We start from the raw sequence: 14780 nt of genomic DNA, 5'->3' as shown, positions 1-14780 counted from the left end.
ACAAACCTAAATGTATAAACTTCTTTGGACCAAGTACATCCCTTACTTATCCTGTGATATCAAGGGCTTTGGTACTGAGCCTTGTAAATTAATGTCAACATTGAAATTATTAATTCTGACCAGATACTTTCACTCCTCAGAAGGGTAATACCATATTTTCTCAAATATAAGACAACTTCCCAATAATTAAATGGAAAATTTATACATTTGTCATAATTTTCTAGGTATGGAATATAGTAACTGGAAGTTTGCCTTGAATTTCTCATGAATTTTCTGTGCTTCAGCAGGGAAAACAAATCTGGGGTGGGGTGGGGGGTGTTCAGGTGATTCCCTTGCCCCCACAACTTCTTCCCCTGCAGCCCTTTTCCCCACCTCCATACTGTCAGACCCTGATTTTTCTGAACACGTGTAAGTGAGGCACAAATTTGAAAATACTGTCCTTGCAATAAAGTACTTGAGTAATTTGCAAATAGGTGAATTATCAGTCTGTTTTTTGTTGTTTTTTTAAATTTTGTGTCTCAGGCCAAACTAGCCAAATAAGTTCTGGATTCTAGCTGTGTAGCGCTACCAGCAGTAAGCATCCGTAAGTATCCTACCTCCCACACACTTCAGCTTGGGGCTTAAGATATCCCAAATCTGTGGCAGGCATCCTATGTGCAGTCCCCAAACCTGAAGTCCTTGGGGTTCAGATGCCTCCTAGTCTCACTTGCCCCTAGCCAAAAGGCAATAGGAGTAAGCTAGACGGAGAGCCTGTGAGCAATCCCTCATCACCATAAATTGTGTAGCTGAGATCCTCCCACTGGGAGGCTATAGTAGACTCTCATAGGGGTGCCCACCACAGTACAATGGACAGGTCTCCACCTTCAACTACACCAAGTCATTCAAGGCTGGGAAAAAGGGGATCTCTCCTTCCAGGTGTGTAAAACCACCTGGGAAGAAACTATCATCATAGTATCTCCCCTGCCAGGTATGTAGATCAGTATCAGCATGCTTGCCTAATATAGGTCATATTAGCCAACTGCCCCTCAGGAATGATGGGGGGGGAATGCAGGGAGGGAGCCCTGTGGCCCCCCCCCCCGATCTGGGCCCACTCCCCCTTTACCTCTTGCTGCTTGGGGTCCAGGCTTGGCCGATCCGGGAGCAGTGAAGGAACAAGAGGAGTGGGCTTGGAGCTGATGGGGTTAGAGGGAAGTAGGGGTGGAGCAGGCCTGGGCCCAACGAGGGTAGGAGCTGCGTCAGGCCAGGCCCACTGCTCCCCCCGACATGAGGCGTGGGCCCACTCTTCCTCTCCCCACACTGCTACTGCCGTGGCACACCTGCTATTGCTCCTACCACCACTGCATCATCCCGTGTTGGGCCCTGCAGTCAGCGATGATGGAAGGGGGGAGAGGCAGGCTGAGGCCAGAGCCAGTGGCCTTGCCCTCTCTGCAGCACCCCGACCCTGCTTCAACCGGGGCCGCTGCCATCACTTGCAAGGAGTAAGGGAGGCAGGGCAAGGCAAGCTCTGGTGGTATTGCCCCCCCTGCTCCATTGTTGCCACCTGCAGGGAGTAGGGCAGGGGGGGCAAGGCCAGCTTCTGGCCTCGCGGCCCCCCCTGTTCCATTGGCTCTGTTGCCCCCACCTCTGCTCCACTGCCCCCATCTCCAACCCTTGTGTCCCCACCACCATGGCGGTGCTCCACCATGCCACCAGTTCCTGTTTGAATGCTTGTTCACACTCTGATTGCCTGTTTGTCAGCCAATCAAAATGTGAATAAAGCATTACAGACAGACAAACTTCGACATTTATAATATTCAAATGTTTTATAGTTATGCTCAGTGTGGGCTGCATTTAATCAGCTTCATAGTTGGTTTATGTTACTGAGCACATGCTGCTTTTGGCACCAGTTTAACAATTGATAATGTATTTAGCGAGGTCTCTTGTATGCAACTATAAGACAAGGGGCTTTCCACCCCCATGTTCACAGGGGGGAAAACCTCATCTTGTATCTGAGAAAATATGGTAATACTGAAACATGACAGATCAATTCTGTAAGTGGATATTTTAAAAAGGTTGCCTCATTTTAATATTTCTTCACTTAATGATGGGTATTTAAAAAAATTCTAATGTTTAAGTAATCACTGGTTTAAATACACATTGAACAATACTACAGAGAAAAAAGAATCTGGAAGATTTTTACAAAGTCTGACTGTTTGAGTTAATTCCCAAGACTGTTTGAGTTAATTCCAGTCAATTATTTACTAACAGAATGTGGGTTAAATCCTACATATCTTAATTAGACAATGAGTTCCAACAACTATTTGTAAGAGTATGGGAAGACGGATTTGGCCTTTTAAACTATAAACAACTTGGGGCCAAATTCTCATCAGTTCTACTCCACTCAATTCAAAATAATTTCACAAAGGCCAATTTACAGTTTTAGAGAAGAGGAATCTGCCTTTTGTCTGCAGGCTCTGTTCTCCCAAGTTTATACCTATCTTAGGCCTGGTATACACAATGTGCATTCCACTAGCAAAATTATGTGTATGCCCACACTTAGAGCTCCCCAATGCTGGCAGAGCCTCTTCTCTCTCTCAGTGGAGTAGCATCATCTCTCTGAATGAAAGAACACTTCTATTGCTCCTGCTCAGCAGCTGGGCAGAAGGCATGTGTAGACACATCTAAGCTTTCTGTTGGCTGTGCAGCCTGCTTCTGCAGCTGAGGCTTCTAATGGTGCACATGGTGCCCTGTAATTACAGCTGAAGAAAAAGAGCTGACTGTAGCCTCCAGAAGCTGTGCATGTGTGTGTCCACTCTGCTGGCTTTCCTGTGGCAGCTGCTATCTGCAGAAACTTCTCAGTGTGTAGGAAAGGCCTTAGTTGGAGCTGCATTTTGCTGAGAACAGACATTCCATTTAATTCAAATGAACTGAGACTGTGCAGTACTTACAGTGTTCATGGCATCTTGCTAAGAGCTCTAGGTCATCTATATGATAATAGTCATAGCCAGAAGTACCCAGCACTTCAAAAGGCAAGTATCCTATAATCGGTGGTGCTCTGCATATGGGCACAATACAAATTATTTAACAGAGAAAAATGGAACAAATAGCAAGGCTTGCTTGTTAAACTGGAAGTTCAAATAGACAGCAGGGCTGAACTCAGCTCTCCTTCACACATGCCAAACTCCCATTAAGGTCCAAGGGCAAAGTTTGACTCTCCTGTTCTGTGGGCAGACAGTCTGACTTTAGCTCAGTTCTCTGGCTGACTTCCACACCCACACAATGACACACAGGCATCCAGAGAAGATAAGAACCGACTAGGGAAATACTCCTGAACTACTTGGGAGTGATTCCACCTCCTTAGGATGGAAAACGTGACTTCACTTTCCATCACTTTCCCCCGGCAGGACTGTCATCAGAGGATGTCCCTGGCAGAGGGAGGGAGGGACTCTTTGAGCTGAATTACAGCTTAGGAGACAATCAGGGCCAGCTACGTCCCTTCCCACTTAGTGCCAGAGTTGGCTAGTAGCTCTGAAACAAAGCTGGCAGCCAGACAGGGACTGTGTAGACCAGTGGTGCTCAACCTGTAGCCCATGGGCCAAATCTGGCCTATGAGGCTATACCATCCAGTTGTCTCATAGGTCTATAAATATGGCAGTCTAAAAATTGTTATGGCTTCCAGAGCTGCAGCAATTAATGTTGCTACCACTTACCCATCATCACATTTCCAGCCCCATGGGGAGTTTTATGGGCCAGATGACATGGCCTCACATGCCAGATGATACCAGTGCATCGTTGGACTATGGCCAGATCTGGTGCATGGGGCCAGGTCAGCATGCTAGACCACACCTGCAGACCAATCCTGCACATTGACTCCATGTTGGATCCAGCCTGCAGACTGAGTGCAGAACAGCTTTACCTAATACTGAGTCTTCACAGAAGACCCGACTTGGTTTGAGGTGGTTGCTTTCTCTGTTCACCCCCTGTGCAGTGGGCTCCATTTCAGCTACTCTTGTCTGGGCATCAGCAGCTTCTACAGCTCTTATATGGGTAAGGGAGTGGCTATTACTCACTGAGCTTGGACAAATGTATTTGCATAGAGTTTCCTTCCTTTCTAGGCCTTTGCAGAATCTGACCATGAAGTGTCTGAGCAGTCTGGGTATCTGCCTGTCTGACTGCTTCCAGATTGTTCAGTCCATTACAGCTTCCCTACATAATCCTCAATGCTTGAGCCAGTAGGTATTGCATGCAGGCCCAATGGCTGAACTGGCTAATTTTTGTAAGACCTGTATACATGGCATATTTTTCTAAGACATGCATAGGTCACATAGCAAGAAATTAATCTTTCTGGCTCTTTATACCATTTTTTCTACCTCAGATTTTTGTTTCCTAGAGTGACTAATGGCATACTGTTTAAGAATATTTTTATGATTACAGATTACACTCCATTCTTATGTTTAAAATAGATAAAAGCTGACTGATCAAAAATATTCTGTGGAAAGTATAAACAGCATTTGTGTAAAATAATTCATGAAAAAAGAAGACGCAGAGAAAACTATCTAGTTCCAGTCAAGTGAAGTCAAATTGAAATTAAACATCAGCCTTTTTAAGTACTTTAGTGGTAACAGTGCTAATAATCCTTTTTCTTCAAACTATTTCAGTGTGAAGTATAATACTATTTGACAGAATCTGACTCATGAATATATGAGTAAATAGATACAAAACAAAATCAAGCATGTTTTATTTCCTACAAACCTGTGATCCAGAAACAAAAATTTCCATTCTAGACTATGTCTTGAAGTAAACTCGTCCAAAGGTTCTTCAACTATGCACATTTCCTGTATTGCAAAGAAAATCAACTGATTGAATGTTGCCTTCATCTTTCTGCTTCATCTGCTTTTTGTTAAATATAAGAATGCAGTATGGTTGGAAATAAAATAAAACTCTACTCTATTACATTTTATTAGAAGTTAACTCCATTACCCCGAGGAGATGACACTTTGAAGTTAGTCGTATGAATCAGTTAGAGATGCATTTAAAAATCCCTGTGCAGTGTTAGAGTCCAGCTGAAAGAACAATGTTGTCATATGGGATTTGTCTCAATTACATTTCTTAACCTCCTAACCTCAGGAGGCCATCTGAGGCAGCAGCTCACATTTATCAGCTAAGAGCCACAGTGACAAGAGTTTGTCTAACTACACTATTACTCCTGTTTTCAGAAGTGAATTTCCTAGTTTCATAAAGGCAGAGGAGAAAACTGGGACCAATCGCACTGAACTGCCCACCTGAGAGCACAGTGTCAGCTCTCTGTATTCTGTCCCTTACTTGTACTTGGGAAACCTGATCAGGACATGCCTCATTAATACTTCTTAACACCCATGTGACAATCCCCAATTGGAATTTTCAGTACAAGGGACATCATCTTCATGAAACATGGGACAGACTGATAATCCTATGTATTATATTAGATGTTGACATATTAAATGTAAACTTCCTACATTCTGACCACTTGAAAACTTACTTGTACAGAGATTGAAAGCATATGGAGCATCCCTAAGACTCATGTCCACCTGCACAGATGCTTACCTTTAAAAACTGAGGTGTTGCCAGTCGAACGGTAGCAACAAAACAAACTTGTTTTCCTGGTGGAGTTCTATAAGCCTTTGAGACAGCACTGTCAAAGCCATTACAAGTGGAATTAGGCACTGGGAGAAGAAAAGCAAGATACAGTCATTTGACTTATCTGAATGACCCTCAGTGGCTATTTTGCACATTTGGAAAATCCCAGTACCACTCTTGTTCAGAAGGGCATCTTAAAACTTTTCAAGCTTATATTCATACATTTAAGCCTAAGTAAATTATGTTGGGCAGGAAGATATCAGAGCTTAACTCAAAGAATGTTACAAGTGAAACAAGGCCAATATTTATTACAGTACATTAAACAGATTACTGGAAAGAAAGCCCATGCATCCAAATGTTTCTTTTCCCAACTCTCAATTAAAATATGTATTTCAGTGTGCATATTGCTTTACTTGTACACAGCAGAAGAAAGGGGCTATCTATGTAAGGGTGTTATAGCAGTCATTAGAGACAATGCCTTTACTGCTTTTGTGGGGTTGGCAGAAAACATTCATGATTCCAACATTTATAATTCTGTTCACACTTAAGGGAAAATGGCCCAGCAGTGCCAAAGTCCAAAAATCATGATTATTTTAAACAAAAGATAATTCAGGGTCTAGAATACAATGCAATCCCAGCCCTTAGAATTAAGACTTTTTTGAACAACCCTAGCCCCTTGTCTCTTAGAACAGTGGACTGGGGGAGGCCTGGCTACAATCTGGTTATGTTGGCCCATTATCTTTATCTGTCATAACTCAACAGATCTTCTATCATGCTCTGGTTGCTCTGTTACCTGCATGACCTTCATGCCACAGAAGTGGCTTGCCAAGTTGTTCTGCTGGCTATAACTAGCATGTGATCCCAGTGTACATTAATCTCACAGAGCATGAAGTCTGGCTGCTCAGACCACCTACAGTCACGTAAGGTATACTCTGAATTATGCACCGTGGAATTAAAATTCTGCTCTCATGGATGTCAATGTGAGCATGGTGAACTTCACCAGGAACTGGAATGGGACCCGCTCCCTGCCCTGTCATCTCCACTTTCCAACTGATCAACTCCTATAAAATATAGAGCTGCTTCTGCAGAGCAGATGACATGATGAGGCAAAATATGACCCATGTCAAAATAGAGCCCATGTCCTCAAGTGTTCCACATTTCATCTCCCATCTGCACCACTCTGCAGAGGGACAGTGTGCCCCTTTATGAGGAAAGGCTGTAGTGAAGCCTTATTTTGTATCTTAGTGTGTATGAATACTTCACTAGCATTTTTTATTTTGGGTAGCTACTGTACTGGCTTTTTATAATGGACTTCATTTCACAGGCATGAGGCGCACAGACTTGAATATTAAGTCAATTTAACACACACACTTTTCGAATCCAATTGAAAATATGGTAATGCCATGTGCACCAGGATATAGACAATAAGAATACAAGAATGAGAGACAGAAACGTAAGTAATCTGTAGATAATTCATATCTGTGATTAATCAGTTCAGACCATTGTGGGACCTGGCCAGAGCAGTACCAAAGGGAGGAAAAATTATACATTTGAGAAAGTAGTACAGATGTGAACATTTTTATAATTTATAAAACATCTCTAGACATGAAATATCCTGTGCCTGAGCCTTGAGGGCATGATTGACTAGATATTAAGATAAAAATTAGGGGCAACATTTTCCTCCTTTCATAAGCAAGGCATGCTGTTCCTCCTGAGACTTCCTAAGAATTTGTAGTTCAAGTTTGCTGCTGGGTTTATGTGCATATATAGGAGCTTCTATGGGATTAATATAAAAGGGGAAAGAAGAGGAGGAACTGTAGGAAAATAGAAGGAAACTGCCTAAGCAGCAATTTGCATTATTCTGAAAGGGCATTATGAGGCCCTGTACTATATAGCATAACTCCGTTGATTTTAATAGACTGCTCTGTTGAAAAGTCAGTGGATTTTATACACCTATATGAATGGCACTGTAAAAAAATATTTATTTCTAGAAGTACTGGATTACACCATGAGCAGTCACATTTGAGGTCAAGAGGACCATTCCCAGTAAACATCTCTAACTCCAGTAACCAATGCTTGCAGATGGAAACATACAGGCCAAAATGGCCAAACTTAGCTTTAAGAGGGAAAGGTTTTGTGAGTTCTTTTATTGCACCAACTGTGTAGCTGGGAGAAAAGACTGACAAGCTTTTGGGCACAAAGTACACTTCTTTAAGGGATCCTCTTGTCAACTTTATCTCCCAACTGTACATTTGGTCCCATAAAAGATATCAGAAAGAAACCTGGCCATCTTGAATATTTCATGGCCCTCTTGTATATTTCCTGGATCAACACCACTCCAACCTTATTACAAATTTAAATAAGCATCCAAAATAGAGGTGCAACAGGTAAAACTCCTTAGTGAGCTTAATAGCTTGTGGGAGGCACATGCTCAGAGAAGAAGATAGGACAGCAACATTGTAGCACTAAAGAGCAGAGCTAGAGTTTTCACTTAAGGCTGTTTAGTATGAAGAAATAAAAATCAGAGATAACATATATGATTCTACAAAGAGACAAAATAGGGCCCTATATGTTGCATTTACAAAATAGAAGAGAACACTGTATTCCCAAAAGGAAAAAGTAATACAGATAGAACAAGAATTACATACTGTAAACCTGTCTACCAAATTTGGGATTTGACCAGTACCAGTATTGAACTTAGGTACAGATATAATAGTTGGCAGGTGTTTTGCCTCTGAGCTGCTATCAACAATAGTTTAGGCACCATAGTCTTTTCCCTTTGATAAAATCCAAGCAGTTAAAAACTACTTAACTGGAGAATTGAGATGGATCTACAGGGGCACTGACAATCTGTAAATTACATTTCTGTCTGAAACTAATAATTACTATAAGTGAAAGAAGTTAGCAAAATTACTTTTTTCCCTTATTTGGTCATTTTGTTTTGTGCATTTGACAGCTCTTTCTGTAGTTTCACTTTTCCTTTGTATTCAGTCAGGTTTTTTTTTCTTTATAGGCATTTATAAATAGAAAAACCCACTTATTGAAATTAATTGATATTTCACTGAAATTTTAGGACATGTTACTAAAAATGAGCCCTGAAAAAATCAGACTTCTAAATTATTAAAATCTCAGCACCACAAAATAAATATGTATATATATATTTTAAGTCCTCCTAGGATGATCAGAATCACTTACATTCTCATTTTGGTAAAGGCTTAGAGGTGGTGTTTCTGATATTTCTACTGATCCAACTAAAAATGATCTGTAAAGCTATATGTTAATGATGTTGGGATGTACAAAACTAGAACAGGGCATGAATGTAGAACTGTGTGCTTTGGTCAGAAAGTCTATGACCTAAGAATGAAGGCGACAGTTGTTAATTGGAGTCAAAGAAATAGGTCAACATGTATCTCACTCTTAAATACAATGGACAAAAAATCCTAAATAGAGAATGATGAGGTTGTGATACAAAGTTAAAGACATAATCAGAAGGATGAAATAACCACCATATATCAGTTAGGTGATACACCTTAGAGTGGGTGTAATAACTTCTGTGTCTATTTCAAGCTTCACAGTAATTCTTCTAAAAAGGTTTCAATTCACCTCCAACTACAGCATAAGAAGGGTGAAATCAGGACCAGAAATATTTGGGGCAGGGATGTTAAAGCTTTTAAAAAAACCCGGATTCCCCAAATCCGTGTAAGAAATATTTATATCTGACTACCTTATGTGGAGTGAATGAGAAAGATTTATGAATAAAAAAAGCTTGATTGCCTAGTTGCAGCAGCCAATCAGTCTACCACTCTTCTTATTTTAACTTAAAACTTTGGAGATCATTTAGATATATATTTTGTACAACTGCAGTTCTTTGATTTATGCTCTTTGAAGCCTTTTTCTTTTTTTCATTTTTTTATTGCTAAAGTCTATTAACATGCAAAGAACCAGACTTGGGATACCATGCCAAACAAACTGAACACAATTTGATTGTAAGAGTACGATCAAAGGCAACCAAAATAAGAATAAAAATGCCCTAAACAAATAAATAAGGACTCCAAATAAACAGAACATACATTAATATCAAAGAATCTATAGATATATATTGTGAAAATGCTGAAAAATACTGGTTAACTTATTTTAAAGACAAATGGGGCCAAGTTCCAATATCTGAGAGTGAGCAATGTTTCCTTCTTACTTTACAGCCTTGTTTGTTTTGCTGCTACTCATCTTCTCCTTTTCTTCCTCCTGCTCTCCTGCACTCCTAAAGTACCTTGAAATGAGATTATAGCTCTTTAGGGCAAAGACTGTGTGTTTCTGCTCAGATGCCTAACGCACACCTAACATAACGAAGATGGATTGTATACTGGAGCCTCCAGGTACTACTGTAATGTTAATAATTTTTTATAATGATAATAACTATGAGACATGACAATAATATCATGTCTCTTCATTTTCTGAATGTCAGAAGTATCTTTAATCAAAACATTAATTTCAATAAGATTATTCTTGTCAGATTTTCCCACACACAAATTAAGTAAAATGAAAACCAGTTCCTTCCCTAAACAAACTCTTTTTCTCTTAAACAAGAATCAGATTGATCTGATTGCTTTGGGTATTGAAAAGAGTTTTTTCTCTTGATATATTATCTTCCTTGCTTGTTATTTCTATCGCTAACAGATATGTCAGCTAAAAGTAGAGTATTTCCTATTTTTAACACTCTACGAATAGATACTTCCAGAATTTTCTGCATAATTTGGGCTCTAAAAATATAAATTTTTAAATTCCACTCAAATATTAAATGATCGTTTCAGGTATTTACAGCAACTCTTTTCAGATAACAAATAGTTTTCCCCGAAAAAGGAAAGCTTTAGGCATTTGAATCTAGTAGCAGATCTAAAACTACAAAGGTGTTTGTTCTCCTGTCAAAAACAGTTAAAAAATGGAATTCTATTTTTTCTCTGACATACTTTTTCCCTTTCAGGATTTTTTACAATCGATTATACTAGCTCAAAGATCAGGACTCTTGAGGAAGGAAGATCCAAAGACAACACTTGGATATTTAATTGCCATAGACTTTTTTCTGTTTGGAAAACAACTTGCTTAGTAGTTCAAGAGAGAAAAGATTCAGGCCATCTTTCTCATCATCTGTGCAGGCTTCCTTATCAGATTTAGACAGAGAAACTGCTGTGTAAGTTAATTCTTTTTAAGTTCCTTTTTTTTGTTGACTTTGGGAGTTGAAATTCTATATAATCTTTTTGGTGGATCTCTGTTGTTATCCTCTTTCCCTCCCAGAAAGTCAGATGCACAAGATTACATTCTTAACTGCTAATGATAACATTACCCTTGCATTACCCTTTCCCTTAATGTATCATTGATCAAAAGATTCTGATGATAACTCTAAGTTCCATTAGACAGTTGTGTATCTTCACCACACTTGTTAAATGTAGAATATAGGAAAACCTTTTATTAATGGAACTAGTCTAAAGCACTTTGAACCTGAAATCTACCAGCACATTACTGGGAGATCTTTCTAGTTACAAAACTAGTAAAAACCTATTCTTTGTTTTGGAAGTAAATAGGCTTTTCCAGTCTACAAAAAATGAAAGAAGGTCCTCTCCTTTTCCTCACTGTACTAAACAAGTTAAGTAGACCAGTGTTCCAGCCACAGATGTCCAGTGTTTTGGTTCCTATCCTTCAGCCACCACTCAGGGAGCAAGTGAGTACAAAATCCAGGTTACTATCCAAGTTTTTCTAATTGAAAATTAATGAAAAAATACAATGGAAACCTCTGAGCTGGCAGAACAGCTCTCCTGCTTCTGAGTTTGCAGAACTCATCAGCTGTTCATACAATTACTCTGTGCAGCTTGAGGGTTATTTTTGCAGTATGGCAACACTCACTTGAGCTAGACTAACCTGAGAGGAGTTAACTATAGTTCATCAAACTTGAGTTAAATCTACAGTGAAGATGTAGCCTCAGGTACACCAACCCCAGTTGTATCATAAAGGGGCAGAGCATGGCTTCCTGTAATAAAGGTTTTGGCTTTGGTTCTCATTAATTCCCTCTCAGGAAAACACTTTATAACTTTGCTGCCAAGGAACCTGTCTCACTACAGCAAACCCCAACAGCCCTGGGAGAATGAGATTTTCAGAAGAGTGACTACAGGTCCTAGGCTATATTAATGTGGTCAGGTAACTTCCATGAGGTCTCATGTGCATCTCCCTGTCTTGACTTTAACACTTTGCTTTTGGGGGCGTGAGGCGAGTTGCCAGGGAGACACTTGAGCTTTCCTACTGTATACAGGAAGAGAGACCTATATGTGGATGGGTGGACTTAGAGGCGTATAATCTGGTGCACTGAAAATAACTGTGTCTGTTGGGCACCCTGTTAGACATACAATATCTGCATTGTCTTGGACAGAAGTGTCTCCATGGCATCTTACTGTTACAACACAAAAATCAAAAGGTGGAGATCTAAATAGCTGAATAAAGACACGTCTATACATTGCCCTATGGTGATGTAGCGATGTGCTACATTGCCATACAGCATGCTATGGTGACTTAGCAATCATGTGGGTCTGCATGATTGTTAATGACGTAGCAGCAAAATCTAACCATGTGCTGTGTGCACGGTGCAGTAGGGGCAGTTACTACGCCATGCTTTAGTACTTACCAAAGGAAGTACTAAAGCATGGTGCCATAGCAATGCCACTGTATGGCAACATATAGACATGCCCTAAGACACTTACCTACACCAGTCTCACTGAAATTATTAAAAGTGTGAGCAGTGTGAGAGCTCTGTGAGCCAGTGAGCAGTCTAACTGGCTTTGACAACTTCAGGCTTTAGAATTAGACAATTCAAACTCACCTCCACAAGGCGTTATGGCATACATGTTTGTATGCTGCCCAGAACACAGGAACCTTCAGTTGTCAGCCACGGTGTGTAGGCAATGCTGTGGTATAGATTATTAATGATAATAAATGCAACTTTGACCCTAAGAAACAGACACTGCAGGGAAAGTCACATTAAAGGAATGTGTGGTACCAGAAGAAAAAGTAGTAATGTTTTTGGTAAAGAAAAGAACTGCTATAGGAAGAACGGGAGGAAAAATGAACCTAATAAAACCTCTACAACATTAGTGAAAGTTAAGTGGAAAGGGAACAGGGAATGGATGTGTCACACTATCCTATCATGAATGTGCATGTTGCTATGTTAATTGGAACTGAGCAATTCCATATTCTGATCAGATACAGCCTGCGTGGGATAAACTATCTCCCCCCACTGCAGGGGATCTCATGTTAACATAGTAAAATCATGAGGTCAAAGTGCATCCAGTGAATATTTCCCAGAGTAAAACAAAACAAGCTGCTTAGGTCAGACATGGCATCAAGTGACTAGAAAGAACAACAGAGATTTTTACTTAGAGAAGAACATCCTGTATCCAGTTCCCAAGTGCAAAAACACGCTCACACTTCTACCACTGTGAAATACTACCAGAAAAATCATTCTTGAATACATTCATGAGGAGTCATTTCCCACCAATTAAGCTTAATTTGCAGTCTCTTCCCTTCTCCCTGGCAGAGTGTTTTTATATTGCTAGCTTAATCTTTCTCTCAACAGCACCTTTGAATGGCAGGGTCTCGGGCCAGCAGGTCCTGTGTACACTACAAGAGCACTGCAGTGCAAGTCTTTGGAATGTCTCTCTCCTCTCATTCTTCACACCAATCTTTCCTGGATATTCTGTTCAGAAGTGCTGCCATCGCACCTTGCTGAGGTGCCAACTTGTGGTTGGCAGAGAAAGAAAAAAGGGAAACTGACTTGAAAACCAGTATTTATTTGATTGGAAAATAAAGAGCAAATTACCCATTAGACCAGCAGGTCACAGCTCTAACATGAATCACAGAACAGTCTTGAGTGGGCCATGGCAGCTGTTGTGTTTCTCCTATACTCTTGCTCAGAAAGGGTTGAGCGAATGATGCCAACCAAAGCAGCATCCGTAGCTATCTCAGGGCCTGAACACAGCAGGAAACCCATCACACTTCTGCTTGCACCCAAAAACTCAGAGCTGCCAGGTCCTCTAACAGACTGAGAGGCTAACTACACTCACAAAGAGAAGACTACATTTCTTCTCTTGTCCCAATTCCTCCCCACAGCCCTGAGATAAGGAAGTAAGAATCTAAGAGATACAATTTAACCAAGTAGAGCTAACAGCAATCCACATACAGGGACTGAGCAGCGCAGAGACAGAGAAAAAGTTTAACAGGAAGAAAAAGAGCAAAATATTTAGAGAAAGAACAATGAACAATACAGAGAAACAACAAAAATAAAATACACCACAAACCATGACTCAAAAAGATTATAAATGGTGCACTGACAACCTGGATCCAGCATCCACTGAAGTCAAGGGATATGCTTCCAGAGGGGGAAAAAAACCCCTTCCAGATTCACTTTAACTGCATCAGACTAGGGAGATGATTGAAGGGACACATTAAAAAACAAAAGCTTTCTTTCCCGTTAACATTAAGCCACTGGCCTCCTGAAGAACTATGTTTATGTGTTCAAAGTCATGAAAAGGAAAAAAGAGAGCAGTCTTGGAGTCATGCATGAAAAAAGGCTGTAAATCCTTGAAGGAACTGAAAAAAAAATTCCCAAGTAGGGACTCATCTGAAAACAAGCTCCTGTTTTAGAAAGCTACCTAACTTAGCTTGTATTTCTGTCGTTCTGCTAAATTCCACTCCATTTAGCATAGGAAAAATAATCAAACTAGAAAACACTAAGCTAGTTACAATTTTACATAAACAAATTCAAATATTGCATGAAACCGAGTAAGAAATATTTATTTACCCAAATGGAATGTATGTTTCTGTTTTAGTTATGTGGATTGAGACCAGAAAGTTAAATGGGGGCAGGGAAGCCTGTTTTTTTCTGACTGCGGCATGTAGCTTTTGGAAAGCCTGGTGAGGAATGTTTGCTGAGGATGACCTATTTGGAACAATCCCAGCAACTTTTGAAATGCCATTCTCTGGAGTTCAATCAGGCAAGTATCTAAGGCAAACTGAGATGGGCAGAAGCAGAGGAAGTAATAAAGGAGAGCTGTAATAAAGGAATGTTTCTTTTCTGTTTCTAAATAGCAACCTGTTTATTAGCACAGGTCTGATAAAAATCTGTTTGTCATCCCTTGGAAAATTAT

At 40.2% G+C, this 14780-nt stretch overlaps 1 protein-coding gene across 2 annotated transcripts in view; it reads right to left on the bottom strand.

The window, feature by feature from the left end:
- NPAS2 (neuronal PAS domain protein 2) overlaps positions 1-14780 on the bottom strand; it is a 161554-nt gene that overhangs the window by 41323 nt on the left and 105451 nt on the right. For both annotated transcript variants that reach the window (XM_090020522.1, XM_090020518.1), the window contains exons 8-10: positions 5563-5681; positions 4732-4814; positions 2928-3034 (exon numbers count right to left, since the gene is read on the bottom strand). In XM_090020522.1, coding sequence (XP_089876648.1) covers positions 2928-3034; positions 4732-4814; positions 5563-5681 — 309 coding nt within the window. The remainder of the gene's footprint in view (positions 1-2927; positions 3035-4731; positions 4815-5562; positions 5682-14780) is intronic.

Source organism: Crocodylus siamensis, chromosome 1 (genome assembly GCF_052110815.1).
Source record: "Crocodylus siamensis isolate JL-2025a chromosome 1, ASM5211081v1, whole genome shotgun sequence".
Lineage (NCBI taxonomy): Eukaryota > Metazoa > Chordata > Crocodylia > Crocodylidae > Crocodylus > Crocodylus siamensis.
Note: the sequence above shows the minus strand (reverse complement) of the source record. Positions and strands in the feature narration are given on the sequence as shown.